Source organism: Oncorhynchus clarkii, chromosome 13 (genome assembly GCF_045791955.1).
Source record: "Oncorhynchus clarkii lewisi isolate Uvic-CL-2024 chromosome 13, UVic_Ocla_1.0, whole genome shotgun sequence".
NCBI classification, from domain to species: domain Eukaryota; kingdom Metazoa; phylum Chordata; class Actinopteri; order Salmoniformes; family Salmonidae; genus Oncorhynchus; species Oncorhynchus clarkii.
Genome location: NC_092159.1, coordinates 8622705 through 8634185, shown reverse-complemented (window position 1 = coordinate 8634185; position 11481 = coordinate 8622705). Strand labels below are relative to the sequence as shown.

The 11481-nt window shown below is 42.6% G+C and overlaps 1 protein-coding gene across 2 annotated transcripts in view; it reads left to right on the top strand.

Moving 5' to 3' along the window:
* The first annotated feature begins 8736 nt into the window (after positions 1-8736).
* Positions 8737-11481, top strand: part of LOC139423699 (ethanolamine-phosphate cytidylyltransferase-like) — a 35067-nt gene continuing 32322 nt past the window's right edge. Inside the window, exon 1 of one of the 2 annotated variants that reach the window (XM_071175306.1) lies at positions 8737-9063. In XM_071175306.1, coding sequence (XP_071031407.1) covers positions 8942-9063 — 122 coding nt within the window. In that variant the 5' untranslated portion in view covers positions 8737-8941. The remainder of the gene's footprint in view (positions 9064-11481) is intronic. The other variant, XM_071175308.1, reaches the window with a different exon arrangement.

The following is an 11481-nucleotide window of genomic DNA, read 5'->3' as shown; positions in this document are numbered from 1 at the left end:
TTGTGCCGGGGAGGAAACGGGCGAACTCCGCAGCACCCACTGCCGCATATTTTGCCCTCAGTGCATCATTGCATTGGAGGTCAATCAACTCCATTTGGAGGTTTGGTGGTGAGCTTTCCACGTCAACAGCAAATGGGTTACCGAGCAGTTCCAACCTGCTTTTTTGTGCTTCAAAGTCAGCAAATCGGCGTCGAAAGTCAGCGGCAAGCATACCTATTTTATCAGCCAACTGTGTGCTCGGGAACGCACTGGTAGAGAGCTTCTCTTTCATGGTCTGGCAGCTGGGAAAGTGGCTCAAATTTTCTTTCCGCATCTGCGTCTCCCACAGAGTCAGTTTGGTTTTAAATGCCTTCACTGTACTGTACATATCAGAGATGACACGATCCCGACCCTGCAGCTGCAAGTTTATTGCATTCAGATGACTCGTAATGTCACACAGAAAAGCCATTTCACACAGAAACATTTCGTCTCGGAGTTGTGTTGTGTCTTTCCCTTTGCTGTCCAAGAACAGACAAATCTCCTCACGAAGCTCGAAACATCTTTGAAGCACCTTTCCCTGGCTTAGCCATCGCACCTCTGTGTGATAAGGCAAATCACCATGCTCCGTTTCTAACTCCGTCAGAAATGCCTTGAACTGGCGGTGATTCAAACCTTTGGCTCTGATAAAGTTAACTGTGCGCGTGATGATGCTCATTACATGCTCCATTTTCAAGGCTTTACCGCACAACGCTTCCTGGTGTATGATACAATGATAAGCTGTCAGCTCACCTGTCGCGTTTTCCTCTTGCATCTTTTCCCGTATCTTCGCCACCAGTCCGCTCCTGTGTCCACACATCGCAGGTGCTCCGTCGGTTGTCAAACCCACGAGTTTTTCCCAAGGCAGCTCCATCTCATTTACACATCTTGACACCTCTTCATACAAATCATGCCCCGTAGTTGTGCCATGCATAGGACGTAAAGCCAAAAACTCCTCTGTCACGCTTAGGTTGGAGTCCACTCCGCGGATGAAAATTGACAACTGGGCAATGTCAGAAATGTCGGTGCTCTCATCCACAGCCAAGGAATATGCAATAAAATCTTTTCCCTTTTTCACAAGCTGCTCTTTTAGATTGATGGACAACTGGTCTACTCTCTCGGCAATGGTGTTTCTGCTCAGACTCACATTTAAAAAGAGTTGCCTTTTTTCTGGGCAAACTTCGTCACAAACTTTAATCATGCAGTTTTTGATGAAATCCCCCTCCGTAAATGGCCGGGCTGATTTAGCGATCTCTTCTGCCAAAATAAAACTGGCCTTGACAGTTGCGTCCGCGTGTGTGTCCGCGTGTTTCGTTTCATAATGTCGTCTCAGATTATACTCTTTCAGTACCGCCACACTTTCTCCACACAGAAGACACACAGGTTTTCCAGCTACCTTCGTGAACATATACTCCGACTCCCACCTTGTTTGAAACCCCCGGTTCTCAGTATCCACCTTCCGTTTTGCCATTTTTGATGGGTATCTGAAAGTTAATTTTACTGTGATGCTGACGACTGCTGTGCCAATAAATATTGAAATGAAGCAGCCTACTGCTCGGTGCGTCACCTTTGCATTGTGGGAAATGTAGTATTGGTGCGTGTAAAAGATCTGCGGGCTGCCGGCTTGCTGTGGGCCGGTTCTAATAATAAATCAAGATCATCCCAGGGGCCGTAAAAAACCTTCTTGCGGGCCGGATGTGGCCCGCGGGCCTTGACTCTGACATATGTGGTCTAAGGCATCGCAGTGCTTGCTGTGCCACTAGAGGTCCTGGTTTGAGTCCAGGCTCTGTCGCAGCTGGCCGCGACCTGGAGACCAATGAGGGGGCGCACAATTGGCCCAGCGTCTTCTGAGTTAGGGGAGGGTTTGGCCGGCAGCGATATTCTTGTCCCATCGCTCACTAGCGACTCCTGTGGCGGGCCGGGCGCAGTGCACGCTGACACTGTAGCCAGGTGTACGATATTTCCTCCGACACATTGGTGCAGCTGGCTTTTGGGTTAAGCGGGCATTGTGTCAAGAAGCGGTGTGGCTTGGTTGGGTCGTGTTTCGGAGGACGCATGGCTCTCGACCTTTGCCTCTCCTGAGTCCATACAGGAGTTGCAGTGATGAGACAAGACTGCAACTACCAATTGGGGAGAAAATGGAGTAAAAAAATATGTTAAAAAATATTGAAAGGGTCTGGCTGAATTAGCTATTTTAATCAAAAGTACTATTCATTTGAAGTCAGGAGATGTGTACTTTTTCACCTAAAACAACTGTGATTATTTTATATTATTATTTAATGTGGCTGCAACAACAGGGGGAGGAGGCACATTTCACCTAACTAATTTCAATGTATGGAATCACTTGTTTGGGATTTTAGGTAAACTTCCCCTTTATATGGAGGAAATCTACAACTTTGCAGCCTGAATGGAGAATGTTTTATGTAGGAACCGGTCCGTGGGGATATGAGTGTATAGCGGGGTTAAACATTTAACTGTAAAGTCTACACCGGCAGTATTGGCGTATGTGCCCAATAACATTTGATTTGATATGAGTGTTTAGCCGGCTGCATGCTCTCCCTTTGGGCGATAAGATGAAACGACTCAATATCGCCATTTGCCGGCCTTTGGGCAACTATGAAGTATACATTGTCCACCCCTTGGCTGTTTATGTACTGTTACTATAATTTTTAAAAAGTGCCTTGAATCTATTCAAACTTTGCCTGTTGTATTGTTTTCTCTCTCAAAAACATTGGTTAACAGGAAAGTGTTCTGGTACTTTGTTTACACGCTAATCGCGTAGATTTATCGGAAATGTATAGGATGCGTTGTAAATTCGCTCTGGCTATCTACTCCGATTTCAGAGCACTCTCGTCTGAGTGCCAGAGCGCAGAATAACTGATGAATTTACTAAAGCTCAACACCCGTTGAAAATGACCGGTGTCAGGAAACGTCAGCATAAAATGGTAATTAAATTGTTGCCAGCAGCACAGTTACAATCACCAACCACCTGGATAAAAGGAAAACAACCTAACCAGCTCTGCTAGGACGAGTAAAATGTTCAGAGTGAGGTGTTCTCTCATTTGTGTCCGGAAGTAGCTAGCCGGTTAGCTTGGGCGCTTAATTGCCGTTGTGAGGTCAAAACCCTCGGATCAACCCAACCTTATATATATATATATTTATATAAAAACATGTACACCGCAAAAGGATTTGAATTTATGAATGCCCAGAGCATACTCTGGCACTCCAGACTAAAGTCACATGCAGGAATCAATGTTAATAATGAATTATGTAAATCATGCTTATATGACTTGTTTGTGTAGCAGTATATAAGGACTGAGAGGGAACGCCCTTGTCAGAGTTTTCATCAAGCTTGGATTGAGTTCGTGAACCTCTCCGGTCCTGAAAATAAAGATTGATTCATTTACACTGAGTTTGACTCCTTACTGGTGGAGTTCCACAACAATCTTTTAGAAGCAAACAAATTATACAAGATGTATATGCTTATTATAGATTTAAAAAACATATAATTCGTGTGATAAGTAGACATTGTTATGCCGATAGTGGATTTAATTTATTGATCTATTGAATACATGAATACTGTTGGTTTCTAGCTTGAAATCAAACTATTCATGTTACCAGACTGGAACTTATTGATTACTTTGCATGTAGAAGGAATGTATATGTTGGGGTCAATGAAGGGTGGAAAGGAACTAAGTGTATGGAAAGTTACTGAGACAAGAGGGAGTGCAGAAAGTTTACACTGTCAAAACATGTTATTGTTAAATATCACAGCTCCTAAGGAGGGAGGCAAAGGGCAACTGTCTGGTCTCAGTCACTGATAAAGTAGGACAGCTGTGGATTAGGGACGAGCGAGGAATCCGTCCCGAGGTCAGATGAAGTGAGAAGAAACAGTCCTATTTCACACACATATACTTCCACGCCCACGAAGGTTCGAGCATCAGGCAGGGCCATGACTACACCAGTGAGGAACCAATTCAGTTCCTGCCTAGCAACAGAGTTTTATTGGCTGTCTAGATGTGCAAGGAGTTGACACCTCACCTAGTAGGAAGGTATAAATATATGTGCTTCTATAATCATGTCTTTGCAGCTGTATGACCCAGTGGGTGAATCACGTTGGTTTGAGCTTTTTCTAGTTGTCTGTGAGTTTTTACTGTTTGTTCAGAACTTAATAATACACACCTAGTATAGTTGAAACATTATTCTACATTATACAGTTATTTAATGGATAATAGGAGTTAATGACATAAGATACAGCTCTGAACACCCCACCACACACCACACTCCTACTCCAAGACGCTTGATACATATGGATCCAGAGCTGCCTATTATCTACACAGGTTTCCATGGTAATCAGACTGAGTAAACTGTTAGACAATGGGAGATAGATGACTCTTTACAAGATGTTTTCTATTGAAACTGTATTTAGGGATCTGGAACCGGTGCCGTGGAGAGGAGGGAGATGAAAGTAAACAGGTTTGTGTTTTCTGGTGTTTTATCAGTGACCCTGAATGAGCAAAGCTCTTCCCACATAGACAGGAGTGAGGACTCTCTCCAATGTGTGTGAGCTGGTGTTTAGTCAGAGTGAAATCTCAACTCTTTCCACACTGATCACAGCTATAAGGCTTCTCTCCTGTGTGTATGCGTTGGTGTGTAGTCAGGGCTCCTGATTGTTTGAAGCATTTATATGATTTCTCTGATGAGATTTTTAAGGTTTTAGATACAGCGAAACCCTTCCCACGCCGAGAGCAGTGGTATGGTTTCTCTCTGGTGTGAACCCCTCTGTTTAGTAAAATTCTTCCCACAGTCAGAGCAGCAGTGGTAAGGTTTCTTCCCTATATCTCTCTGCTGGTGTTTCTTGATGTGTCCAGTCCTGGAGAGACTCTTCTCTGTCTTGTCAGCATCATGATGTTGTTGAGGCTCCCAGATGATAAGCCCTTCCCACTGAGAGAGCAACGATGAGGGATGTCCCCTGTGAAACAAAGACATTGAATAGTTAGGTTTTGCAAATATGGGTCCATAAACAGATGAGTTGTTTCATTAAATGAATGCCTTTTGTGTCCCTTTCATATTTTTTTCTGTAGAAATTGTGCACCAATATTACATTTTAAATCTGTTATATTTAATAAAGTTTCCTTTAATACAGAACACATGGAGGATTCGATTAATCAGATGTTTAGTATGAATAAATACTTGGTAAAGTGACACAATTCAGCATTGAGGTCCTTCTGTCAACCCTGTGTAACTTCTAGAAATATTTTAACCCACCTAATACAGAGTTTGGTTTTTCAATTGAATGGTGCTTTTATGTAGTTTTCATAGAAGTGGTGTTTTGTGTTTGTTACATGCACAGCACCTTACTAACTTTCCTCAGGGTTGCCGTCGGCGATGCCATCCTATTACAGTACAGCACATTCATGGCATTAGTATCTGTCATTGGATGGTGTTATTGTCAGGCATTTGGTTTTACAATAATGGAAGTGTGAATTTAGTGCCTGTGCCAAATGGCAACCTACTCTCTATGGGTCCTGGTCAAAAGTAGAACACTACATGGGGAAGAGGGTACCATTTGGGATGGAATCTCAGTGTCAAATGTTGTGTTTTCTTGGTGCTACACATCAGTGTTCTCCCCAAAGAATAGAAGAGGCGCTTCGCCACCTTGTGGACTGGCTACGCCACTATGTAAACACTTAAAAAAAAACGTTATTTGTTTTCATAAACCAGGTTTCCATCCAACCTAGACAAGGTGGGATTGCACTAGCAGCTAACGCTAAACCCATTAAAACATCACCACTATACCAACTAACCCTACACCCATTAAAACCTCACCACTATTCCAACTAACCCTAAACACACTCAAACCTCGCCACTATACCAACTAACCCTACATCCATTAAAACCTCACCCCTATACCAACTAACCCTACACCCATTACAACCTCACCCCTATACCAACTAACCCTACAACCATTAAAACCTCACCATTATTCCAACAACCCCTACACCCATTAAAACCTCACCACTATACCAACTAACCCTACAACCATTAAAACCTCACCATTATTCCAACAACCCCTACACCCATTAAAACGTCACCACTATTGTGCTGCCATCCTGTTAGAAGGTAACAGATTATTTTATTACTGTGGTTGAAATGGATTTTCATTGTGTTCCATGGTGTTTTTCGCCCCCTATTGGACCTTTCTGGTACGTATAAAGACTGTACGGAAACAGGAAGTAGAGTAGTCGTTCTGTACGCAGAGAAGCAGCTAAAAACAACGCTGTGGTGCAGGTCTTTCAGTGCAGGTCTTTCTTGTCACGCTTCAGCCTCGGAAAATATTTGTTTGTAATTGCTAGTGATGATAATCTTGTTATTGATATTGTTTACTTATCAATGTTAGTGGCATTTACTCAAACAAATGGCCTTGCCTTTCATGTATGCCTTCAGCCGTTTTACTTTGCTCGTGCGTCATGTAAACGAATTGGAGAACATACAATACTTGAGTTTTATTACTGTTTCTAGTGTAATATGCTTTGTTATTGTACAGAGGTGGTTGCACATTATTAGAATAATGAAAGGAGTTAGTTAGTTGCTACTCATATGGTAATTCGCTATCTGGTTTGTCATCATGCCAGATACATTGTACCTTGGCGCGCGCTTTGTATTTATGCAAATTCAACTTGAAATGTATAATGTACAGTATGTAGATGTGAATTGAATACTAAAGTATATTATTTTCTGTATTTTGAAGTCTCACAACATAAACGTTTTCAAAATATTCATTCAAGAAAAGTCACGCCTTGGGAGTTTTATTGAAGACTTAGTTGTTAGCTATCTGTCTAGTTTTGCATGGGAACGCAATTTCAGGGAAGAATAACTATACCAACTAACCCTACACCCATTAAAACCTCACCACTATACCAACTAACCCTCCACCCATTAAACCGTCATCACTATACCAACTAACCCTACACCCATTAAAACCTCACCACTATACCAACTAACCCTCCACCCATTAAACCGTCATCACTATACCAACTAACCCTACACCCATTAAAACCTCACCACTATACCAATTAACCCTACACCCATTAAAACCTCACCACTATACCAACTAACCCTCCACCCATTAAAACGTCATCACTATACCAACTAACCCTACACCCATTAAAACCTCACCACTATACCAACTAACCCTCCACCCATTAAAACGTCATCACTATACCAACTAACCCTACACCCATTAAAACCTCACCACTATACCAACTAACCCTACACCCATTAAAACCTCACCACTGTTCCACTCCAGCACCAGTCTGTTTGTTTCCCCCCTAGTCTGATAGTTTTAAAAATAAAAGATCTGATTGACTGAACGTGATACACAGCCTCCGAGAAGAGCATTGGTTACTCTAGCATGGTGGTGGAAAATGGTGTTTCAGAAAGTACACACAGTTTCCCTGTGGTTTTCTTCTGCCTTCTCGCCATTATATCAAGTTAAAGGGGAAGTTGACCTAAAATCCCACATTTCCCAAGTGATTCCATACATTGAAACTAGTTAGGTGGAGTTCTCCTCTCTCCTCCTACAGTGTAGAACTGGAGAGCTGCTAAAATGAGTCATGTGACGTGTCTTTGTGCGGCTCCATTGTCAGTCAAAGAGCAATTAAGAAAACCATGAATTGTCGACATATTACTTTTGTTTAAAGGGTCTGGTCAAATTAGCTATTTTAATCAAAAATACTATCGGTTTTAAGTCAGGAAATGTGTACTTTCCACCTAAAACAATTGCGATTATTTTATATTATTATTTCATGTGGCCGACTGCAACAACAGGGGGAGAAGGCACATTCCACCTAACTAATTTCAATGTTTGGGATTTTAGGTAAACTTCCCCTTTATATGGAGGAAATCTACAACTTCGCAGCCTGAATGGAGAATGTTTTATCTACGAACCGGTCCATGGAGATATGAGTGTATAGCGGGGATATAAGCATATAAACCCTGTCGTCTACACCTGTTGTATTGGCCCAATAACGTTTGATTTGATATGATAAAACGACTCAATATCGCCATTTGCAGGCCTTTGGGCAACTGTGAAGTATACATTGTCCACCCCTTGACTGTTTTTGTACTGTTACTATAATTTAAAGTTCCATTGAATCTATTCAAACGTTGCATGACGAATGTTTTTCTCTCTCAACCACATTGGTTGACAGGAAAGTGTTCTGGTACTTTGTTTACACGCTAATCGCGTAGATTTCTCGGAAATGTATAGGATGCGTTCGTAAATTTGCTCTGGCTATTTCAGAGCACTCTCGTCTGAGTGCCAGAGCGCAGAATAACTGATGAATTTACTAAAGCTCAACACCTGTTGAAGATGGCTGGTGTCAGTAAACGTCGGCAAAAAAAGTTAATTCAATTGTGGCCAGCAGCACAGTTACAATCACCAACCACCTGGATAAAATGAAATAAGCCTAACCAGCTCTGCTAGGACGAGTAAAATGTTCAGAGCGAGGGGTTCTCTCATTTGTGCCTGGAAGTAGCTAGCCGGTTAGCTTGGGCGCTTGACTGCCGTTGTGAGGTTAAAACGCTCAGATCAACCCTACTCCGCGAAACGCTCTGGGTTTAAGAACGCCCTGAACGCACCCCGGCACTCGAGATTGAATTCACGAACACACCGTAAATCTACGTTGTGCGGGTTTGCGTAAACACGTGATGTGAGTTTTTACGCAGCCAGCAGCATGGCCGCTACCTAGGAGTAGTCATGGTTCGACCGTGACGCGAATTCCACTCCAAAGGAGGCGTTGTCCTACCGGCGGGTTCATTCCTACGTTAAACCGGGGGATGAGATCACCCAACCCGTCATTTTAACGGCATTATTTTATTATTTTGTGGTTTTAGCTCAGAGTTTTAATATTATTTTATCAACATGATCAAGAACGGTCACCACACATCGAGTGAGCAGGGGATAGAGAGCGGTGCTAAGCAGGGAGACTTGGCTTGCAGCCCAGAGAAGAGGAAGCGCTCTGTCCGGGTGTGGTGTGATGGCTGGTAAGTCGTGTAGCTACGCCTCTTGTCCAGCTAGCGACTTATATTAGCTACATGTACAACGTTGCCTAGCTGCGAAAAGGGTTTATATCATGTTTGGTGGTCTGTTGTGTGTATAGTAACCTCAGTAATTTAAGTAGCTAGGTTAGTAACTGTTAGCGTAGCTTTACCAATAATGTTACATTTTGGTTGATCAACTGTTGATTATAACCACTAAGCTAGATATAACGGCACATCGTTACATTCCGCTTCACACAAACTGTCTAACTAGGTATTTTTGCTACTTTGTAAACATGAACTTGTGTGTTGCTGCCTGGCCAAACAAAAGTGTATACTAATGTGATTATTTTGTGATTTCTATCACAAATACCCCTAAAGTCAGGTAACTACAGTACCTACTAGCTAGATATACTGTTTCAGTTGCTACCTTTCTGAGAGGGGCTGCCCGTGTCGACCAGTAGGAACGGAATGATCTCAGCTAGACTTAAGTTTCTGTGCACGTGGTTTGCTAAATGCGGTTTCGGTAGGATGTTACGTAACCTTGGCTGTCACTGTGATGTATGGATATTGGGGAGGCAGGTAGCCTAGTGGTAAGGTTCGAAAATCCCTGAGTTGACAAGGTAAACATCTGTCGTTCTGCCTCTGAACAAGGCAGTTAACCCACCGTTCCCCGGTTCTCCTTTGCACACCAGTTTCTCTACTTGCACATTCATCTTCTGCACATCTATCACTCCCGTGTTTAATTGCTGTATTGTAAATGTTTCGCCACCATGGCCTATTTATTGCCTTTCCTCCCTTATCTCACCTCATTTGCTCACATTTGTATATAGACTTTTGTTTTCTACTGTATTATTGACTGTGTTTGTTTATTCCATGTGTTGTTGTTTGTGTCGCACTGCTTTGCTTTATCTTGGCCAGGTCGCAGCTGTAAATGAGAACTTGTTCTCAACTGGCCTACCTGGTGAAATATAAAAATTAAATAAAAAGGCCATCATTGTAAATAAGAATTTGTTCTTAAACTGGCTTGCCTAGTTAAATAAAGCTTAATATTGGAAATAGCTTGGTACAGTGCAGTTGCTGCTAGCTAACAATTAGCCTTGTCCCAAATCGGTTTGTGCTTGACAATTCCTTGAGGAGCAGAAACAGACTGGCACCAGTCTAGTTGTCTACAACCATAGACCATATCAGTTCTAGCTATGTGTATGACTACAGCCTTTCTCATACACAGCTGACCTGTACAGTAGTTGGCTGGCAACGGTTGGTAGGCCGGAAGAACGGTCATTCATTTGTTGATTGATCTGAAAGTCACTGTTTTAGCTACTTGATATCAATTTCATGCTATAGAAAGGCATACAGACTAGCCCAAACTAATACCTCTTATTACGTTTATAATAACTGTATTTTACTGTTATTACCCAACTGTATTTTACTAACTGTAAACATGATGACGAGCCCAGTGGGACTAAGGCTGTTGTCATGGCAGGACTACTGTATGTTGCAACGCTTGATTTGTTGTCAGAGGACAATGTGCAGAGTGACATAGCTAGCTACCCAACCCAGTTGGCAAGGAAGTACAAAGTCCACCCTTATCAGTTGACCATAACAGTTGTTTACTTTCAGCAGTAGCTTGGCATTAGGTAAAGTCAACACCTGTTTTATTCGGTGCATGTGACAAATAACATTTGATTAGTAGCTAATAGGCCTTTATTCAAGTTTGTCAAATACATGAATGCCTGATAAGGCTCCTTCCTGGGTGACGTTTCCCCTAGCTACAGATCTAGGATCATCTCCCCAATCCTAACCTTAACCATTAATGGGGGAAATGCCAAAATGACCGAAAGATCAGCGTCTACTCTAGGGGCACCTTCTTCCTCCCTTGATAAGGATGAGGTAGAAGCTCTGTGATCGATGCTGCTGTCTGCCAGGTGGAGAATGACCTGCAGTAACCTTTGTCTCCCTGTGGATTAGAGAGGAGTCAGGAGAGTAAGTTATTAGCCAAGGCCAATAACACGCTCTGATGCCCTTGCTCTGGCTTGGTTCAAATACTTTACCTGGGTTATATTCATGAAGTCAACTTGTCCCATAAAGAAATGTACTTGTTTTGTTTCAACCCCATACGGTGTGCACTAAATCAATAGGAAATACCACCCTGGCTTACTATCACTGATTCAACACGACTGGATAGGGGAAAGTAAAGGATTCTACTACTTAGCTTTCACCTATTAACAGACACCAGATCAGTGATTAGGCTCTTTCAAAGAAGAAGAAGGGGGAGGAGGAAGGAAGGATGCATTTTGAGAGTACTCAAACAGGGCTAGTCTCTCACTCCCGCCCATCCACACCACCTAGTACCTACAGCCTGCATTGTGCTCATCATGGGATATGTCCAAAATGACAGCCTATGTTGTGCACTTCTTTTGA